Below are 23,411 nucleotides of genomic sequence, written 5' to 3'. Positions count from 1 at the left end.
GCATGGGAGGCGGGGGTGGGGAGGGGTCCCTCAGCCTAGCCTACGCCCTCTCACAGTCTGGGAGCCCGCAGGGGATGTCCTACTGACAGCCCGCTCAGAGAGCGGGCCTAAGCCACAGTCTGGCCTCCCTCTGCGGGAGGTGACTGGGCTGATCAGGGGAAGGCACCGCCCCCATCACCCCACTGCTGGTGCCACTGCCAGCCACCACGGCTGCTGCCCTTGGCTGCTGGCCCTTGGCCCTCGCTTCTTAATGCTGGCCCTGCCCCCCACCCACTGGTGGGTGGTGGGACATCTGGGGCCAGGCTGGCTGGGGGGTGGGCTTAGGGAGGTTGAGGCACAGCAGGTTGCATCCTATCCAGCCTCTGTGGAGGTGTGGTGCCAGGACCAGGCCTGAGCTGCTGCCTCTGTGGCTGCCTCTGCGGAAGGGGCAGTACTGGGACCGGGACCACACAGCCCCCTCTCCTACTGCCTCTGCAGTGGGGGCCATGACGCTGGACCAGCCCGTGCCTTGGCCTCTCCCACGCTGCCACCTCTCCTGTGCTGCCTCTACGAAAGGGGCCACTGGAGCCGCGGTGCTGGACTGGCCTGCAGCAAGGCCTCTCCCATGGCGGCAGCAGTGCCTCTCCCATACCACGGGCCCTTGCAGCAGCTGTGGCTTTTGTCCAGAAGGACGTCTGGAAGATGCCCAGTCTAATTAGCATATTACCCTTTTATTAGTATAGATAAACCACAGTCTGGAATGAAGGTGGCAAGCTAACTGGGCTCCACAAGACCCGGGAACAGCAAGGCAATGGTCTCCCTAGTTTTTCTTGTATCTCATATATGCCAAAGTGGGTACTGGAAAGCTGGCAATCCATAAACATCAATAGAAACAGACAAAAGAGGTAAACAAAAGCCTTAGGAAAAGCCTGCTTTCTCTGGCCAAGGGATTAGAAAAAGGGCAACCTAGAAAAACAGAAAACACTTAGCAACAAGCCTCCTGCTCCAGCTAAACAACAGTGGAAAAAAATAAAAAGAAAAAAAAGGTGTCTCCTGCTCACCCCTGTCAAGAAAGGTTAAATAGGGAGCCTAGACTTCCAATCTGACCCAGCTGTTAAGAGGCATCCTTTTGCCCTCTGGGTGGAATTGATACCAAAAAGTGTGGGTGTTGCTTGAGTCCGAGTTCTTGTCTTGCGAAAATCGAAGAATGAAGTCACAGACAAAAACAATGAACAGGAGCAAAGTTTATTGGGAGCAGCCAGTCCTGGGAAAGGTGTAGCTGGGGTTCCAGGAGCAGGCCAGTGTCCAGAGCTTCCTTTCCATGTGACAGCCAGGAGCAGTTTAGTATCCAAGCTAATTAAAGTCTGATGATCCATGTGTGGAGGCCCATATGGCCATAAGCCATGTAGAAGGAGGAATGTGCTCCCCTATCACAGGAAGGAATGTCAGGAACCCTTGATTGCCAGAGAGCGAGAGAGAGAGTGAGAGAGAGAGGAAGTGTGTGCCTTTTAATTTAAGGGGTGGGTAGTCTTGCTAACTCCTAATAGGTCTTTTCAAAGAATTTTGCCTGAGCAATATCCTTTGGATTGGTTTATATGCCTTACTGTCTTGTGACTGGTTGTCTGCACACTGCCTGTCTTAGCAATATCCATACATTTTAAAGTCCATGCCTCTCTCATGAATGCCCTACCTTCCCCGCCCAATTGGAATACAGTGGTTGGCAAACTCATTAGTCAACAGAGCCAAATATCAATAGTACAACGATTGAAATTTCTTTTGAGAGCCAAATTTTTTAAACTTAAACTATATATGTAGGTACACTGTTATTAACTTAATTAGGGTACTCCTACGGCTTAGGAAGAGCCACACTCAAGGGGACAAAGAGCCGCATGTGGCTCTCGAGCCGCAGTTTGCCGACCATGGCCTAGTAACTCCGCTTAGTTGGGTTCCCAGTTCTACTTCCTTTCCTGTGGTCTCACCACTATCTACTTAGCTTCCTTCTGTCTCCTCAGAATTAAAGAAGATTGAATGGGGAATAAGGATTTTAATTCCACACACAATAAGGAGGCCTCCTAGAGTGTCAATGGGGCCACATGGAGATCCTGGATTTCCACCCTTCTGAACAGTAACAAGCCACCCTTCTCCTTCCAAAGTAGGAGTTATCAGAAGTCTCACTCCTTCTGGAACTTTCAACATGTTCCAGCAGGAATGAGGTCTCCCACTCCTCCAGAGGACACGAGGGTAGGGGAACAATGTGTTCCTCCCCTTCCTTGCCAGTGTTGTCAATGGACACCTGGTGGAAAGACTGAACTTTCACCTCCACCCAGAAGTATCAGGGTGGTGCCCCCTCTCCCTCTGCTGACATTGTGTCAGAGGTGGCCTGCTAAAAGAGAATATTATTAAAAAGTGGGCCATGGTCACACTTTGATTTTGAATGAATCACTCGGATAGCACAGTATGTGTTCAGGCAGGGAGGAGAAGGATGGAGGATGGTGAGGGTAAGAAATAGAGAAGAGTAAAACCAATAGTGCTGGCAATGCTTGGAAGTCAAAGGAAAAGCCACACACACACACAAAAAAAAAAAATTGGAAAAAGGTCAACAATGGAAAATGCAGCCAAGAGACCTGATGAGAGGTCAGAAACATTTTATTGGATTTGGCAATTAAGAGATGATTCTGTCACTAGGGACACTGGTTTTATGATGAGCTTTGAAGAGGTAAACTGAAAAAGTGAGGCAGCTTAGTATAGACTTATTGAAAAGTTTAAGAAAATGAAGGAAGATAAATGTCAAGAAAGATTTATTACTTTTGGCAAGTGAAAAAAGAATTCTACTTTTTAAAAGCAGTTCAGATTGGATCAAGTTTACAGACTGCTACAAGGAAAGAATAGACAGGGAGGAAGAAGTTAGAGACACTGGAGTAAGGATATAACTATAGAACAAGTCTGGCGGAGATGGTGAGTATCAGGGTTAAGGATACGGGTGAACAAATCCGCCTTGAACAAAAAAAGAAACAGTTCATCTTCTGAGAATGAAAGATAATAAGAAGAAGTATGGTGTTTTTTAGATAGTAGGAGGTTGAAGGCATCAGAAAATACACATCTACTTCCCCCCAGAAAACAGAGGATGAAATCAGCTTCCCAGAAAGAAGGATATATGGGTTTATGAAGAGGCCCCAGGAGATTTGAAATTAACCTTTAAGACACAGGACTAGAGTTAATCAAGCCCAAGTAAAATACTGACAAGTAACCATTGACTAAGGGAACATGATATTTTAAAACCTTCACTGGAGTCATTTTTTCATAAGGTTATTTATTTCATAGTTTGATTTATGAGTTCAAATTTCACTCAGAAGTAAGTAAAAAATAAGGCAGTGTTTATTTTCTCACAAAATCAAACTTCAAGCTGTGGTCCAGTCCATGATGCCATTAACATGGTAAGAGAAATCTTGAAAGTATCATGTTACATCTATATACTTTCTGCTTATGCTTTTGTTATATTTGAACAAAATATCCCATTTATATACTTATATAAAATACCACATATATTGTCAGAAACAGCATTTTTAACCTGTAAAGAACTAGGCCTGATGAGAGTCAGGGAGGAAATTTTACAGTTGGCAGAAGTGTCACCACCCTATACTGAATGTATTGTTTGTTTAATCAGACTTTTTTTTACAAAATTGTAAATGTTTTTTAATTGAAGATCAAAGTTAAACCTTGAATTTAGCTTTTCTGTCAGTTTTCTTTTCTTTAAGAAACATAAGTAAATATATTGAGAGTAAAAAAAAAATAGAGATTACATTAATTAAAGGAAAAGTCACATGATTATCATTTCTTATCAGAAGCTGATTTTAGACATTATACCAATATCTTCACTTAAGAGCGCACCATGCTTTATGAAAAATATTTTAATAAACACAATCTAAATTAAAAATGATCTTTATTGAGGATCTAAATGTAGATAAGTCACTACAAATAAATGTTTGAAATAAATGTTAATCCCCATTTCTTGTGTGGTTTTAAAAGCTATATCAGCAGCTTGGAATCCAATCCTAGATGGACAGCCAAGCTTTTCACCAAAATTTGAAAATAGAACCTAAGTTTAAAAAACAAAAGTAAAAAAAAAAAACCACATTTGAACTGTTGGGATATTTGGCAATATTTGAGTCAAAAACAATGATGAAGAATTCAGGTTACAAAGCCATGCCAATCAGAGGACCCAAAACACTCTCAATTTGATAAGAACTTATTAATCCTCCGGAGGGTATGGAATCACTATAATGGGATCTATGGATTTGAACAGATCTATGTCTGCCACCAGATAGGCCTGCTTGAATGCAAACAAGAATATTTCCATGTATACACATTTTCAGCCCCAAGTCTCCATTACAGTTCAATAGACTTAAGAACATAAATCTGTCCTGAGTGCCCAAAATAATGTATATGCCTCAAATTACATTAATCATTAAACTAGGAGGGAAGAAAAATTTTTCAAAAAAAATGTTCAACCATTGATTTTAGTGTTCTGAATACACAAACACCATTCCTCTGTATCAGCAGTAGTCCCAGACTTAACTAGAATTACAAAGATACATATAGATTATCTAGTCCAACTCCTTAATTTGAGAGACAAGGAAACTGGGCCCAGGGAAGGGAATCTTACTTATCAAGAATCAGTTTAGGCAAAAGTGGAATTAAAATCCAGGTATCTGAATTCACAGTTTAGTGCACTTCCCAGAAGTAGTAGGTATAAATAACCTCATCTAATTTCATCTGGCAAGCAACTTTAAGGACCATGCTGAGTTTGCTGTTTTATCATATTCAAAAGCACCTTCCATAACAAATGGATAATTAAATAATATTATAATCACAGGAAAATAATTATTTTAATTAATCAAACATATTATAAATACTCTTTGAACCATATTATTCAAGATATTTTCAAAGTAACAGTTAAAATACATAAAATGTTTAGGCTCTTCCATTAGCTTTCTCTGGATCCTTCCTACTGAAAACAGACAGCAGAAACCAGTGAAATAAAAACACACACAACAAAAATGACAAAAGAACTAAAAAACTAGTACTAGTACTTTAAACCCCATGGCCTTCAATTCCAAACAAAGCAATCAATATTGAGCACTAATTGGCATCTATCACCAATCACAACAGCAAAGTAAACCATTATGAAAGCTCATTGGTTCATATCACTACCCTTACAGATATCAGTTTCCGGAAAAATCATTCCGAAGTGAATCATCTGGATCATTTTTATTACTCACTCAGTCTTGAGACTGTCTGCACAGTACTGACTGAAATGTACTTCAGTGTGCACCTTCCTTCCAAATGAATATCTATGTCAGGTTTATTTATAGCCACTGCTTTCAATCAGTGCATTTCCAGGTATGAGATATAAAATCATCTCAACAATACTCTCCTCTAGAGATCTGAACAGAAACCTGGAAATCTTGGCAAACGGTCTTTGAAATGATAATGAAAGATCTATAATGTAAAATGCACATTAAGATTTATTAAAGATTCCAAAGCACACTCACCTTATACTTTTTAATAAGCCCAGAAAAAGTACAATTAGAAAATTAATTTATACCTTGTGCATCTTTTTGCACACCTCTTTATAAACTCCAAGATTATTACCATCATCTATTTCATTCTCTTTTCCTCATGATTCTGTGAAATTTGGACATCTCTCTTTGTTTCTTAGATGCTTTTCTCTCTATTTAGGAGCTTCAGGCTTTACAAAAGCAGGGGATACTTCCCCCTACTGGGAAAAAATTAAATTACAAGGACATCTGAACAGGTTCCTAAGTATCAAAAAATCAAGTTCCTGGGTAAGATAAAAATGTTAAGGAACCAGATGCATAGATTTCTCTGACTGTTTCAGCAACCCTAGAAGACTTTGTACTCTTTTAAGGTTTTCTCACATGCATCCCTTTAGCGTGGCAGTTTTCAAAAGTACACTAACTCTCATTAGTGAAAGATGAATTAATTATTGATCCTGCTGTCCCAAAGAGCAGTTCAGAGAAAATGATCACTTTTTATTTGTTGTTGTTGTTTTTTTTATTTTCACTTTAAAGACATTATCAGCTAAAGACACTTCTGGAAAACATATTGAAGTAAACCATTTTGCAAGCTTAGTTTCATTTTTAATTATTTTGAACAATCCTAAGCATTTAATAATTCATTAATTTTCAATACTCTTTATTTTATGTATTACTTTGTTTTTCAATAGTTTTTGTAATTGACTTTACTTTTCAACTTTAATTTCTATTTTTGAGAGTAGTAAGCAGAATTGTCTTTTACCTTCCCAAATCCTCTACAATACCAACTTGTTTCTTGAAAAACAGTTTAGTTGTTTCACAAGTTCAGTATTTTGATTACAAATCTTTTTTAATTGTTTAGTATGTAAAAATGGAATAAAACACCTTATACTTTATGATTAAAATAATAATCTATTATTAAAATATTTGAATAAACCTAATGTCTATTTGAATCACACATGGAGGATCAGAATTTTCCCTGCCATGTACAACTAAGTCTCAAAAAAGAAAACAGTTCTCTAATGCTGAAGGGCTGAGGAAGAGGAAGTTGTCACTTTTAGTTTGGCTATAGGTAAGTCCATAAAAACCTCAGCTACAAAACTGCACTGTAGTCAGTTTAATAATGAAGCAATTCATTATTAATGAAGCACTCATCAAAAAAAAAATCTAAAGTTGTTTTTAAAAAGGCTTGTGTAGATTACTACAGATACTGTATCTTTATCAGCTAGATGGCATTATAACGAGATAAGTGGAGTAATTTGATTAATATTCCTCTCATGAAGTTTGTGTGTGTGTGTGTGTGTGTGTGTGTGTGTGTGTGTTTAAAAAACCTTTCAAAGCCACGCAAAAGACAAGACATATATGTTCCTCTGGGAATGAAATCTCCTTTGGCATTACAGGTACACAAAAGAAAATGCACACTTGGTGAAACAGTTGATCAATTGTGAAGTGTTCCCAGGGACCGGTAACTCGCAGAGTAAACCAATTATCACACTTCAAATAAACTGATAACCACTTTAGCCTCTGCCACATTCACAAACATAGAAGAACATGCATAGTACGTGCATAGTTTAATCTGGGCTAATTCCAAGACTTTCCATAGGAAAGACTGTAATTAGACTAAAGGGTTTCACATCACTTCCCAAATGCAGGAAAGAAAAGGAAAAAAAAAATGCTGATATGCTGCAAGAAGCTCGTAGAACACTGCACTGGTCACTATTTACTCCCAAACTGATCCCCCTTCCCTCTGCGAAGTGAAAACATCCCTGCAACCGCGATACACTTTATGGTTTCTCTATCAATGATCCTAACAGGTCACATCACCACTGCCATTAGATCTGGCCGCTTCGGTCTGCCCCAAATTAAGACATAAAGGAGTGGGAGCATCGCTGGCCGCCCAGAGAACAGGCTCCGGAGCTAGCATCTTCGGGGGAACAGTTTCTGCGAAGGAGACAGGCGTCCCTCCCCAACTTCACTCTCCGAACCCAGCCTCGGGTGAGATGGGCGGCCGATGGTTTGCGCCCATCTGCGGGGACAAGTCCTACCTTCCGCCAAAAGGCGCGAGGCGTGCACAAAAGATGGATCCAGGCTATCTTTCTCTGCCATCAGCTCAGGCAAATATTTCTCCTCTTCCATAGCGCAGACTTCGGACCGTCCACGGGCGAAGCGCTGGGTTCCGCTCTCTCGGACGCAGGGTCGCGGGGCAGCGCCTGGCTCCCGCGCTGCTCCGCCTCCCGCGGCGAGGGGATCTCCGCGCGTCCGCACCGGCCGGAGCACCGAGCACCTGCGACTCCAGCCGTCGGGCTGCGCGGCCCAGCGCCCACACCTGCCCGTCCCTTCCGTCGTCCCTCGCTCGCGCCGAGCCCCCCCACTCACCCGAGCCGCCTTAACTGGAGAGGCGGGAACAGGACGCGTCCCACCTCCGCCAGCCATTCATTGGTGGGGGTGCCGGGAGAGGCGGGGCCCTCGCGAAGGACGCGGGCCCTCATTGGGTCGCCCCGCACGTCGGATCGCCTGACTGGCAGGCGACAGCTGCAGAGGGGAGGGGAGCGCAGAAGGTGCAAGCGCTTTCTTCTTGCAGCTCAAGCCTTCCCTGGTTGTTAGACATGCCCAGTTGTGTGGAGCTCTGGGGCTTCAGCTGGGATTCGAGAGGGGAGAGAGCGGGAAAAGCACCCGCTAAACAGAGAAGCTCGGGGCCAAGACGGCAGGAAGGATGGGGATGAGGAGTGAGCAGCTGAGGGGATGGGGAAAGCACGAGGGAAAGTCTCCCGGAGGTAGATGGGACTTTCCCAGCGTCCCTAAGGCACAGGTGTCTCCGCTCTTGTGGCTCAGATGCGCTCCAATGTGCAGGAATTAGCAGCGCACCCAGTCTGGAATCATAACGAAGACTGCATGGGATAGGTGACTCCTGTCCTCAATGAGCCTGACCTACATCTCCGGGAAGCAGTAGGATGTTCATTGATAAACCAATAAAGAGGCTCCAGGCGATGTTGTTGTACAGCAACATGCTTCTAGCGTACAATCGTTGTGGGTATTGACTTAGTTCTGATTTCTCTCCCATCTATCCTTCCTTCCCCATTCCCTAACTATGGAGGGGGTTCGGGGAGGTGGCTGGATTTTAAAACTAAAAAGCAACACAAAAAGCCACAGTTTGTGAAGGAATTGGGAAGACATGTGGAAGAAGGAAGAGACTAGAAAATAGGTAACCACGGTTGCTCTAATTTGCCCCTTTCTCCTTATTTTAGATGTGACAGCCTCTTTCACCAGATGTTTTTGCTGAGGTACTTTGTCTCTATCCCACCTCTATTTCAGGACAGTGAAACTCTCCAGGTAACACCATCGGGGCCTGAAAATGCATGCTTCAAATGTCACTAAAATGTTTCCTCAGTCTCTTCATAAAGTCATTTTCCAATTTTGCCTCTACCCCTCCTAAGAATGGGGACTAACTTTTCTACAAATAAAACATACTGAAACTTTTCCAAGTTCTCTTACTGATTCAAATTTTTTTTCTGTATTTTTCAAGATAGGGCTGGGAGATTATCTTTTACATATGTTTTAAAATTTTAACATGTCTTCACATCCATTATCTCGGTTTGCACTCTGAAAAACATGTGCAAGTATTGCTTTATCTGTTTTATAGGCATGGAAACTAAAGAGAAAGAAGTTCAGTGACCCAGCAATATAAACATGACCTCTTTTGGCACCAGCCATTGTTCATCCCATTTAGAAGTTGAGTATATGCTATCATGGGGCCAATGATAAGAGGATATATAGCTAACAAGTGTGATAAGACTATTAAAGTTTACGAAATAAGCTGTAGAACCATTACTCATTGATATTTTTGTTTTTTCACCGTAGGAATATTACCAATCTTTAGACAGGTAGCAGTAGTAGTGGAGAGTGAATAAGATGCCAACCACAGCTAATTAATACATTGTAAACATTTGGGATGAATATAAATTAGAAAAATTATTGTGCAGTAATTGTGATCACATTTTGCTTTGCAGCATACCAAAAGATTAAAAGCATATGGTGCTGATGAAGAGATATACAAACCCAGTTTCATAAATTAAAAAGATGCAGTAACTCTTGCTATATCCAGCAACAGCAATTACATTATCCATTCATAGTCCTCTTTTTCATGTTAAAACTGCATTAAGAAGATACAATTGAGAACAGTCCCTGGGTTGACTTTCTTATACAATGTCTCTGGATATCCAGATCATTATAAGTATGGTTAGCCGGCTGATTTTTATTTTCCTAGTTATTATCAAGAAAGTTAGGATTTTATTTTCTTAGGTAAACTCTCATCAAAATCCCTAAAATATATTTTAACAGGGGAAATGTATTTCCAAACAGGATATGGCTGAAAATAGAATACTCTCCAAGTGCCCTATACATCCACTTACAAACATCAGATCCATGTATTTTCTCTTTTTTTTCTAAATATATTTTATTGATTTTTTACAGAGAGGAAGGGAGAAGGATAGAGAGTTAGAAACATCGATGAGAGAGAAACATCGATCAGCTGCCTCTTGTGCATCCCCTATTGGGGATGTGCCCGCAACCCAGGTACATGCCCTTGACCGGAATCGAACCTGGGACCCTTGAGTCCGCAGGCTGAAGCTCTATCCACTGAGCCAAACCGGTTAGGGCAGATCCATGTATTTTCATTAGATGACTCTATTTTACCATGTTCTCCACTTATTTCACATATAACTATTTTACAGTTACCATAATTACATTGTGAATATTCTCAGAGCAAACTTATTCATGCAAACATTGTATAAACATATATGTAAATAAATTGAGAGCCGGCTATAGATCATTATTGAATAGAAAGTATCATATCTATACATGAATAAATTATAACTACTGGTAAACCCACCTCTTCTTCTAATGATGTAAATAACTTAACCATAATCACCACTGAATCGATTTGTATATCTTGGATAAAGATTTATCTCATATTAAACAAGTTCTGGTCCTGAAAGGTTTTTTTTAAATGGCATTCCATTTACTGCACTATTATTTCAACAATGGGATATTAAGGAACATTTTGCAATAAACAAATTTTGTTTTGAAGGATAAATAAGGCATACATTATAGAATATGTTCTGTAGCTAATGCACAAACTATATATCCAATACTTTCACAGACCATTATTAGAAAAGCCAGGTGAAAGGGCATTTAATCACCTTATCTTTGCACACTAATAAAAATACCTAACCTGTATTATTAAATAAAACACAGTTTCCACTTCAGAGTTCTCATCAACTTTAGGTATACCTCATTAAGCTGACTCCAAGGATTCAGTAGACCCCAATTACAAGAACAATGGGTTAATAAAGTTATAGCAGCCCAATCATTTATATTAAGCTTTCTAATGCCTTGGTGACTGAGATAGGATATAATAAAGGACCAAAATATTGAATGACTGATTGTCATCTACTGAAGAATCTGGCAGAGCCCATTACATAGAAAGTGCTGTTTTAATTTTTCCATTTATTTTAGTTTCACTAACTAAACTAGTGAAATCAGTTCCAGTTTCTTTTATAACATTCATAATATATGTTAGGGTCACAAGTAGGAAAGAAGGGAATGGGGACTGGGCTGTGCTGCCAATCAATAGCAGCAGTAGCAAGTTCAGTGAAAAATCTCTCATAGGTAATATGTTCAGAGTCAAAAAATGTATGCTATATGTTAATATGCCACAGAATGAATATTCATCACCCATAGCTGGCCTATATATATACACGGGGAAAAAAGTGTTTACTGATTGGAAAACTTTAAAATTATCATATTGAATTTTAACAGATACAAAAGTAAGAACAGCAGATGAGAGAAAGGACTGACTATTGTGTTTGGAATATTGCCATTCTAAATCTTCACAAATGTAAGGAAGGAAGGCCAAGAAAGAAGCTGATATGAATTCTAAAGTGGCATAACACCCGAATACCACATTTATGATGTTGAAATTATCTCTGTTTGGAAAACTGACCAAGTTATAATCACTGCACTGACACATTTTTTAGTGACATTGATAGCAGCAGAGGAGCAGTTACTGCATTATGAGAAAAGGGAATAAAGCTATTGTTTCAAGGTGACAGTTATTGACTGTCTTTTTCAAATTAATTCCTTGAATTGTTAAATTGTAGCTCATATATTGATTATTTCTAGAGATCAATATATTAAGGTGAGACCACATCCATAAAATATAATATATTTATACACAACAAATGAAGATCTGAATTCTCTTGTATTCAGTATAAATAAATAGATGAAGACTAAAATATTATTTAATACAATATTCAAGTACACTAAAACTTTTGCCGCAGAGGCAGATGGATAAGAAATTGTTTTATATCATTAAACAAGTTAATAAACTAATCCTGGAAAGGATTAGTTAATATTGAAATAGTATTTTAAGAGAATACCATCACATTTAAGGATTTAAATTACTGCAAATAATTTTTGATATATTTTTTTTATTATTTGGTCTCTCACATTAAATAATATTGCCATGTAGAAAACCATCATTATGAAAATCTACTGTATAAAATAATTATTACAAAGTGAGTACATCCATTTGACGAGAATGATAATAGAATTAAAAAACATCAGAGACAAGATTTTTATCAGCCCAACAGAAGAAAAATAACAACAAATCAATGACACATTGACTATCATGGCCATCCAACCACTATCATGAAAATTATCTCAATACATGACAACTAAACATAAAGTGTAATCCTAGATTGAATCTTGGGCAAGATTTTGTTTATATTTTGTTATTGCTGCTGTTGTTACTATGAAGGACTGTGACGGGATAATTAGCAAAATGTAAATAAGGCTTATAGTTTTAGTTTACTGATTTTGCTAACTGTATTGTGATTATATAAGTGAGTGAATGCTTTTTGAAAATTCATAATAAAATATTTAAGGGGGCCGAAACCGGTTTGGCTCAGTGGATAGAGCGTCGGCCTGCGGACTGAAGGGTCCCGGGTTCGATTCCGGTCAAGGGCATGTACCTGGGTTGCGGGCACTTCCCCAGTGGGGATGTGCAGGGGGCAGCTGATCGATGTTTCTCTCTCATCGATGTTTCTAACTTTCTATCTCTCTCCCTTCCTCTCTGTAAAAAATCAATAAAATATATTTTAAAAAAAAAAAAGAAAAAGAAAAAAAAATATTTAAGGGGTAAAGGGACATCACATTTGCAACTTACTCTTAAATAATTAATAATATATATATATATATATATATATATATATATATATTATATTAGTGGCCTGGTGCATGAATTCATGCACACTGAAAGGAAATTAATTAGAAGAAATATTTTAATACTGCTATTCGCCCTTTCTCTATAATAGAAGTGTCAACCCAATTCACGATTGACAATGACAGATGGAAACCCACGCATTCGATTGGCTCCAACTAGAGCTTTATATATATCATGCATGAGCGAGTCAACTTAGCCTTTTATAGATATAGAATAAACTTGCTTAATTAGACCTGCTTTCTGATTTAGCTGAACTTTTTCTAGCCCAGTGAAGCACTCCAACTTCTCTTTTAGGTAATTATCAGCAACACAACAGTAAATATCAACACGAAGCAGATTATTATTATAGATCATGCAGGAAGGACAAACGGTAAAATGTTTAACTGCAGCAGTGTTTGACTATATTCTGTGCAGTGAGAAAACTTGAAGTCATTTTCAAGGTCCATCATTCCTTACTTATTTTCAGTCGGGTCAAGTTTCCAAACTTTCTAAATCTCTGTTTTCCAGCTAATGAAAAGAAAATAGGCTTCCACCAAGTCTCCTATCTACCTACTCCAGGACTTTTGTGAGGATCAAATGAGATGAGGCACGGAAAAATGCTTCACAGACATTTGGTTAAAGTGTGAAATGCTTCCACCTGGCTATAAAGCAAGTCATGTTCCTGGGCTGAAGACACTGCAAGGAGGCTAGTGGTCACCAGGGAGAGGAAGCCAGGCGTTGCTACGTGACATCATTACTCTGATGGAGGGAAGGACATTTAGCATATTAGATATAGATAGATAGATGATATAGATGTAGATATAGATATAGATATAGATATAGATATAGATATAGATATAGATATAGATAGATATAGATAGATATAGATAGATATAGAGAGAGGAGAAGAGACAGAAACAGAAACATAGAGAAAGACAGAGAACATGATAAAGTGATATAGCAAATAGAGTAAAACAGTAACATTTGGATAAATTGGATAAAAGGTATATTGAAATAGTCTCTATTATTTTTGCAACTTTTATGTGAATCTGAAGTTACTTAAAAATTAAAAAAATTAAATCTAGATATTAGCAAAAATAATCTCAAAGTATCTTATCCAAACCTCAGTTTAGTAGCTAGCAACAGAGAGCACAAGTCTATATTTCCATCATGTAGCCTCTGTCATACCATGCACTGAATTTATGAATTTGGCCACAGATTACCAAATATTTTTAATGACTTTACAAATCTCACTAGAAAAGCAAACATATATTTGTAAATTACCTACTTGTAATTTTTCCAAATAATATAGAATACAATTAATTATGTTGGTTCAATTATTTCCTTTAAAATAACATTTGCAGCTATTCACTATAAAATTAACCATTTTAAAATAATTTCTTTAGATTAACTATAGTCATAAAAACATTTATTTTGAATAGATGTTAGAAGTAAATATATTTCTATTTTAATGATACAGAAAGAAAATGAGAAGAAACTAGAGTTCATGCTTCTTGTGTATGGTCTTGGGTTTTGAGTATGTTACAATATCCCTGCATTCCTGATTTTACTCTCTGTCTTCTGCATACTTTATCTACTTTATTAGGCAAAGTGTATGTTCCTTTATATCATAATGTGCTCTGCATGCTCCTGAACATATTTAATTGGCTGGTTCAAAAATTAGGGGCAGGAATGGAAGTGATGGGATATAAGGACAAAAGTCATTGTATATGACAAAAGTTTACCATTGTGGCAAAGTTTAGGAGCAGTAAATGTTGTCATCTGACTGGCATTTTGGGAGCAGTCACCTTTTCATCATCAAAACACTCAGGAACATAGGAAAAGGAGAGAACTTTCTCACTATGATAAAAGACATTTGTAAAAAACCAGCAGCTAACATCATAATCCAGGGTCAAAGACTGAGAACTTTCCCACTAAGGTCAGGGACAAGACAAGGCTTCTCACTTGCACCACTTCTAGTCAGCTTAGTATTAGAAGTTCTAGCCAGAACAACTGGGCAGTAAAGAGAAATAAAATGAATCCATGCTTGAAACAAAGAAGTAAATCTATATTTATTCATGGATAGCATGATCCTAGAGGTTGAAAATCCCAATGAATACATAACTACTGGAACTAACAAAAAATCAGCAAATTTGTAATTTTAAGATCCACACACAAAATTCAGTTGTGTTTGTATACACAAGAAATGAGCAATCTTAAAAAGAAATTTAAAAACAAATATCATATACATTAGCATCCAAAATAATAAAATACTTATAAATAAACTTAGCCAAGGAAATGAGAAACATGTAAGTGAAAATGACAAAATATTACTGAAAGAAATTAAAGATGACCTAAATACATGGGAAGACATCCTCTGTTCATGGATTGGAAGACTTAATGTTATTTAGATAGCAATACTGTTTACAGCAAACTACATAGTCAATCTAATTTCCGTCAATTTTTCAATAGTGTTTTTGCAGAAATGTAAAGGTAAATTCTCAAATTTATATAGAAATGCAAAGGATCTCAAATTTACAAAACAATATTTTAAAAATAAGAACACACTTGAAAGATTCACACTTCTTGATTTCAACTTACTACAAAACTACAGTAATCAAAAAAGTATGGTACTGGGATAAGCATAGGCTCATAGATAGTGAAATAGAATTGAGAGTCCAGAAGGAAACCTATACATCTATGACCAATTGATTTTTCGAAAAGGGTACAGAGACCATTCAAAGGGGAAAAATGCTCTTTTCAACAAATGATGTTGAGACTACTGGATATATAAATGCACAAGAATGAAGTTGGACCCCTGCCTCACGCTATATACAAAAATGACCTTAAAATGGTTCAACAATCTAAGTATAAAATCTAAAGCTATGAGACTTTTAGAAGAAAACCACACATGCAACAAAAGAAAAAATGGGTAATTTGGATTTCATGCAAATTGTAAAATTTTATGCAACAAAGGATATTATAAAGAAAATGAAAAGACAATTAATAGAATGAGAGAAAATATTTGCAAATCAGATATCTGATAAAGGCCTTGTATTTGGAATATTAAAAAATAACTCTCACAATCCAACAACAAAAAGACAACCCAATTTTAAAAATTGGCCTTGAATAGGCATTTCTCCAGAGAAGATTTATAAATGGCCAACAGGCATGTGAAGAGATGCTCAATTTCATTAATCATTAGGAAAATGAAACTCAAACTCACAATGGGATACAACTTTACACCCGCTATGATGGCTATTATTTTTTTAAGAAAGGAAAATAAATTTTGTCCATGTTGTAGAGAAATTGGAATCCTTATACATTTTGATAAGAGTGTGAAATGGGGTAGAGCTGTGGAAAACAGTTTTACAGTTTCCCAAAATGTAAGCATAAAATAACCATATAGCCCAGAAATTCTACTCCTAAATATACAGGGGTGAGCAAAAATAGGTTTAAGTATCCACTTTTGTTAGTTGTTGGTTAAATTACCAGCCATCATTACCTAAAAGATACTAGTAAGTCATAAGTAAGGATATGAAATAATAATGATAATAATAATAAGATAAATAATACAATAATAAATAGACAAATAATAATATAAGAATAAACTCTGTGTTTCACGTACTCACAACTGCAAACCTACTTTTTCCCCCACCCTGTATATGCAAAGGAATAGAAAACAGGTACTCAGGCAAATATGTGTTCATTATAGCACAATTTACAGTAGTCAAAGGTGGAAACAGCCCAAATATCCACCATCCATTGGATGGATAAGCAAAATGTGCTCTATTCACACACGGAAAATTATTCAGCCATAAAAAGGAATAAGGTACTGATACATGCTACAATGTAGATGAACTGTAAAAAAATTTATACTAAGTTAACAAAAACCCCCACGAGTGCGAAAAATGTACATAACCTGTAAATCTATTTACATGAAATAGCCAGAACAGCTGTAGTCATTTGAAGGCTTGATGAAGATATAGGACTCCAACATGGCAGCTGTTTGCTAGAGACCCCAGTTTGTCCTGACATGGTGCTCCCCACAGACAGGTTGAGTACAAGGCAGCTGGTTGGGATTACACACAGTAAAGACCAGGAGGCAGGGATCAATCATACGCGGCCATCTGTGAGGCTGGCAACCACAACACATTTAATTCACTTTGAAGTGGATATTATTACCACCCTCCCATTTTTACAAGGAGAAAAATTGAGGAATGGGAAGTTTAAATTGCCATTTAAACTCAAAGCTGACTTGTAGCTCAATTAATATTCAAACATTGGTAATTGGATCCAAGAATGAGCACCTGAGAACCACATGATGTTAAAAATTATATAATATAGATAGTAATGGTATCACACACAGAATTCTGAGTACTTGTGGGAAATGCAAACATTTCTTATATTAACTATAGCCAATGCCATTTTAAAGGTCATTTCTTTGTGGATAACATATCTTCAAAATAAAATGTCATCCATCTTTTTAGGATTTCTTGTTAGGTGTGGCTATTAGTCAAATACCACATAAACTATAAAATATCCTATATAATAAAAGGGTAATATGCAAATTGACCCTAATGGCAGACCAACCAGAATGCCCACTTGACAACTCACTATGAGGCACACTGACCACCTCTTGGTCCCTTTCCCGGGCCAGCAGGCACTGATCACCCCATGGTGAAGGGGGAACCGGGGTGGGTGGTGGGGGGAGGGGCAGGGCCAGTTGCGGGAAGCCAGGGAAGATGGCCCTGATCACAGGCCAGGCCTAGGGACCGTACCTGTGTATGAATTTTGTGCACCAGGCCTCTAGTAAGAGAATAATCAAAAAGTAGCATTATAAAATTAAGATATGCACCTTTGTGGATTACAAACTATTATTTTAACTAAATTAAACTATTTCAGAATATCATTGAATTACAGAAGCAGATATTTTCTCTGATTGCCTGGGATTGTTGATACCAAATTGAAGATTACAAATTTATAGTTAAATATGTCTAAAAGATATCAAATGCACTGAATGTCACAGTAGGTACTATATTCTCCCTGTATGATATTTAAAGCAAGACAATGACTATGGACACAAACTCATCAACTCAAGAAGTCTTTTTCCCAATGCCTGAGACACTCAAGTGGCCTAAAGAATAAGTGAAGCAACAATGCTCTCATGGAAGTACACACCTCTCAAAATCTGATTTATTATTTAAAATGTATTATGAATTGCATGACAAATGTTATGAGACTATGCAAAAGTTTTCTATTTTTAAAAATGGGTTCTTGTTTTTGTTTCCTGTTGCTGCTGCTAACAAATTACTATACATTAGTGGCTTAATACAACAGAAAGTTATTTTACAGTTCTATGAGTCAGAAGTTTCACATGGGTCTCCCAGGGTTAAAAAACAAAGTGTTCTCCAGGCTGTTTGTATTGCTTTACAGGACTCTTCCTGCTTCTAGAGGCTCCTTGCATTGGCTCATGGACTCCTTTCTTCATTTTCAAAAACAGCAGCAGCAGATAGGGTCCTCCTCATGTTGCATCACTCTGACCCACTCTTCTGCCTCCCTCTCCTTTCAGGGACCCTTGTAATTTCACTAGGCCTAATTGTATGATCAAGAATAATCTCCTTCATTTAAATTGGCTTATTAGCAACCATGATTTTATCTGCAACTATGGTAGGCTGAACAACACCTCCTCAAAATGTTCACATCCTCATCCCCAAAACATGTGAATATGTTACTTTACATGGCTCAGGAGATTTTGCAGATGCAATTAAGTGAAGGACCATGAAAAGGGAAGATTATCCTGTATTATTCATGTGGGGGCCCAATGTCATCAAAAGGGTGCTTATAAATGGAAGCAGGTGAGTCAGACACAGGTAAACAGACAGAGACACACAAAGAGAGATAAAATGACAGAGACAGACAGAGAGAGAAAGAGGGAGAAAAGGGAGGAGAGGAAAGCAAATTAAGGGAGAGGGAGAGGAAGGGAAGAAAATAAAGAGAAAGCTGTAAAGCTGTTATTTTGACTCTTTTGAAGATAGAAAGAGCCACTAGCCAAGGAATGAGTGTGGCCTCTAGAAGCTAAAATAGATAAGTAGCAAATATTACCCTGGAACCCTTAGAAGGAATGCAGCCCTGAAGACCCATTTTAAAACTCTGACCTCCAAAATTATCTATAATAATAAAAGCATAATATGCTAATTAGACAGGACGTCCTTCCGGACGACCTAACGAACAAAGACGGGGCTGCAAAGTCTGAGGCAGCAGGTGGGGGTTGAGGCAGAGGTGGCTGCCGCAGCAGCAGGGACCAAGACCCTTGCAAGAATTTCGTGCATCGGGCCTCTAGTCTATATATATAAAAGCCTAAGTGACCATTAAAACCAGTTGACCAAACAACCCGTCAACTTGTCGCTATGACAATGCACTGACCACCAGGGGGCAGATGCTCAATGCAGGAGTTTCCCCCTGGTGGTCATTGCGCTCCCACAGCCAACCTCCCGTGGTCCCTCCCCACAGCCGGCCAGCCCCGATTGGCCTCGATTGGCCCCTATCACCAGCCAGGCCGAGGGACCCCACCCATGCACAAATTCATGCACCAGGCCTCTAGTAACATAATAAAATTATATTGTTTTGAGCTACTAAGCTTGTGGTAATTTATTACAACAACCATAGGAAATGAATATAATGCAATCTTAACATATTCACAGAATCCTAGGATTAGGATGTGGATATCCATGGGGGGGAGGGGGGGGCGGGGGGAGATATCATTGTGCCTACTACAGCATCCATATTTTGAGGGAAATGATTTATTAAGTATGCATTTTAATTATATTAGACACTGAAAAATTATGTTCTATTTAGGTGAAGATAATTTTCATACATTATGATGACCACTACATCAAAAATGTACTCACTTTCTGGTAGCAGGGTAATGGCTATCAGAAGTCTTTTCCTTTCTTATAAGTCTCTGATAAATCCTTCTTAAGGAAAAAAAAATATGTCTACAAAGCAGCCAACTGGAAATGTGACTGAGCTGAAAACATATTCTCCAATGAATAGTAATACTTCCTTTCATTAAAAATAAAATACAGCTCAACTAAAAGTATTGGCAGTGCACTGTTTCACCAATGTTATAAAGTGTTCTTTGGCATAAGTTTTTAAAAAATGTATGAACATCTGAAAGATGGCTTGTGGGAAGTAAAATGAGAGGAAATTTAAATTCCGACAAGGCTAAACAAAATAACAAGCAAACCCAAATAAATGATGGGAAAAAATAGAGAAAACTCCAAATGAAGCCAATGTAATATGACAGAAATGTCTTTAAATTTAACTAATCATACTACAAACTAGAATAGTTATGAGCACTGAGAATGTTACTCAGGACAAATATTGGTTTCAATTAGTTTTTTTATTTCATTACTGAAGTGTTCTTCAGGGAAAGGCAAAAACAAGATATTGCTATTGACAACTGAGCACAAAGCAAGTTCAAGAGAGATGTTTAGGATTGGCAAACTTTCATAAGATATTCAGGGACACTTACCCCAACTGGATTGATTTCTAGAGGAAACAAGTGATTTTATATTCACTAGAATACCTTCATATTCCTTACCATATAGGAAAAAGACTTTTAATGTACTTTTACTTCTTTACAAACAAACACAGCAGCAGACAGGGCAGTTTTAAAGCATTCATGAAATTAATCCCTATATTTTTGTGCCTGAACTTGTAAAGAGATCTGTTAGGTTTTATCCATAAATATGATTCAGAAAGCTATTCAGAGTAGTTCCTTGGGAGATTGTGTTAAACATGATTTAAAACATTTGGATTCACTCGGTTTCATTTTCACCTGGAGAGGTGAATCCAGTGGATATGACTTTCAAAACATTATTTCAAAAAAGCAAGCATTTTAAGAACAATTCTGATTGTTTTCACATTATGATCAAATGATTCAGTCAATGAATATTTGTTGAACTGAATGTATTTTTTCTGAATTATAACTGTTAGACAAGAAAAATGGAAAATTGACTAATAGGAAGATGAAAGGTAAACTATCAATCGTCCCATAAAATTTTATATTTTCTCTCTTCTTTCCTTAATCCCTCTCTTATTCCTTACTTTTTTCACTTTCTAATACTTATTGAGCATCTACTATGTACTAGGCACTATACACGGATAAAAAGGAAACAGATTCCACATTCTCATAGACCTTTTAGGCTGAAATCCAACAAGAAAAGAGCAGATACATAAATGTCGTTGATAATTTGTGTTGTGAAGGAAAAAAGTTGGTCCTCTGAGAGAGAGTTGATGGAAAGAGGCAGTTTTCATGGGATTATCAGGGAAGATCCACTCAATTAGGTGATACTCCAGTAAAACCTAAACTATCAGAAGTTATTTGGGGAGGAATAGGGTTTAGAAACCTCTAAGCAGAGAACATAGAGTGTACTAAGACCATGAAATGGGATATAGTTTAGTGCGGGGTGGACAACCCCTGGCACGCGTGCCAAACATGGCACGCCAGTAACTTTCGCTGGCACGTGAAAACCTCTCTTATAATCTTCCATTTACAATTCTTTTTCTTAATATCGACTTTTTTGTTTTTCAGGTAAATTCATTGTAGGTGCATCTTAGATAAATAAATAATTTTACATAACAAGTTATCTTAAAGACCATAGACATGGATTGACGAGAGAGGGGAAGAGCAATTTCTATGCCTCTGCCTTAACTCTCCCTGCCTTCCTAGATCCGACCAGTGTTTTGGTTTCATCCACATACGCTTGTGAATCTTTGTTCTCAGTGATGAATTTTGTTAAGTCTCGTAACAGGAGTAGCCTGATGGTTGAAAGTAGTAGCTCGTGCATATCTCTGAAGGTCACGAAATATAAACCTGATGTAAAATCTCTGTCATCAGTGATGCAGCAGCAAAAGTCCCACTGATAATATCAAATGGAGTCATAAAGTTTTCTGTCGGACTATCAGTGTACATGTATACATTAAAAAATAAATGTATTTTTCATCATCATATACTGTGTTTTTGTCGCTCGAATGAATTTTATTATTTCTTCAAGGTTCTTCACATACGTACACCTTAAGAGATATAAAGTAGGTGTAACATGTTCTCAAAAAATTAGGGTAAGCACGCAGAAGAATTTTGAGTCAGAGATTTTGCTGGTTTTGGCACACATTCACAAAAAGGTTGCCCACCCCTGGCTTAGTATATAATTAGATAGCTGGAAACATAATGGGAACATACTACAACGGTATGCAGAGAGTAGATGAGAACCAGATAAACACAGAACCCAAACTGTTAGCTGGTCACATTGACTTAAAGATATTTTCCAGGCCCCCTGTAACTTGTGGGCCATGAAATTCATTTCTGACCAGTGTTATGCAAAATTATGTCATGTGCATTATTAGGTAGTCCCTTTAAAGAGAAAGAAACACACCCTCTGCCCTCTTTTTTCCATATTGCTGCTGGTGAGGGCTGGAGTTCTTGAGGTCATCATGGACCATGAGATCTAAAAGACACATCTACATGGTGAAAAGGAAGGAATTTGCTTCTCTAATAACTTTGTAGAACCATCATGCCAGCTCTGGATTATTTTAACTTTACATTTACTTTATCTTAGGAAAGAAACAACTTTTTTAAATTGAGCTTATTGAGGTGTCATTGCTAAATAAAATATATATTTTTCAGGGGTACAATTTTACAATACATAACCTGTATAGTGTATTTTGTGTTTATCAAAATACATTATACAAAATCAAGTCTTCTTCCAACACCATTTACCCCCCTTTACCCTCTCCTACCTCCCCCATCAGCTTTCCCTCCCATACTGTTGTCTGTGTCTGTGAGTCTTTATTTTTTTCTTTGCTTAATCACTTTACCCTTCCCTCCCAGCCCCCAACACCCTCGCCTCTAACAGCTCTTAAGTCAGTTATCTATATCCATGAGTCTGTCTCCACTTTGTCAATTTTGTTCATTAAATTCCACATGTCAGTGAAACCATAAGGTACTTGTCTTTTTCTGACTGTTTTACTTTACCTACCATAATATTTTCTAGGTCCATTCATGATGTTGCAAGAGGTAAGATTTCCTTCTTTTTACAGCTAAGTAGTATTCCATTGTGTAAGTGTACCACAGCATTTTCAGCCATTCATCTACTGATGGGAACTTGGGCTTCTTCCAAATCTTGGCTATTGTAAATAACCCTGCAATGAGTTATTCTTTCGAATTAGTGTTTCTGGTTTCTTTGTATAAGTTCCCAGAAGTGGAATTGCTGGGTCATAAGAAAGTTCCATTTTTAATTTTTGAGGTAACTTCATACTGCTCTCCACAGTGGCTGCACCAATCTGTATTCCCACCAGCAGTGCATCAGTGTTCCCTTTTCTCCACATCCTTGCCAGCACTTGCTGTTCGTTGATTTATTGGTGATACCCATGCTGACAGATGTGAAGCGATATCTCACTGTGGTTTTAATTTGCATTTCTCTGATGATTAGTGACGCTGAGCATCCTTTCATGTGTCTGTTGGCCATCTGTATGTCCTCTTTGCAGAAGCATCTATTCAGGTCCTTTGACCATTTCTTAATTGAATTGTTTCTTTTTTCAGTGTTGAGTTT

The 23,411-nt window shown here is 37.9% G+C and overlaps 1 protein-coding gene across 2 annotated transcripts in view; it reads right to left on the bottom strand.

Moving 5' to 3' along the window:
- KHDRBS2 (KH RNA binding domain containing, signal transduction associated 2) overlaps positions 1-7,896 on the bottom strand; it is a 500,563-nt gene extending 492,667 nt beyond the window's left edge. For both annotated transcript variants that reach the window (XR_004969007.1, XM_036318302.1), the window contains exon 1: positions 7,580-7,896. Coding sequence is in view for 1 of the 2 variants with exons in the window: in XM_036318302.1 (XP_036174195.1) it covers positions 7,580-7,670 (91 nt within the window). In the remaining variant the exon portion in view is untranslated. The remainder of the gene's footprint in view (positions 1-7,579) is intronic.
- Positions 7,897-23,411: the final 15,515 nt, after the last annotated feature.

Source organism: Myotis myotis, unplaced genomic scaffold (assembly GCF_014108235.1).
Source record: "Myotis myotis isolate mMyoMyo1 unplaced genomic scaffold, mMyoMyo1.p scaffold_m19_p_7, whole genome shotgun sequence".
NCBI classification, from domain to species: Eukaryota; Metazoa; Chordata; class Mammalia; order Chiroptera; family Vespertilionidae; genus Myotis; species Myotis myotis.
Note: the sequence above shows the minus strand (reverse complement) of the source record. Positions and strands in the feature narration are given on the sequence as shown.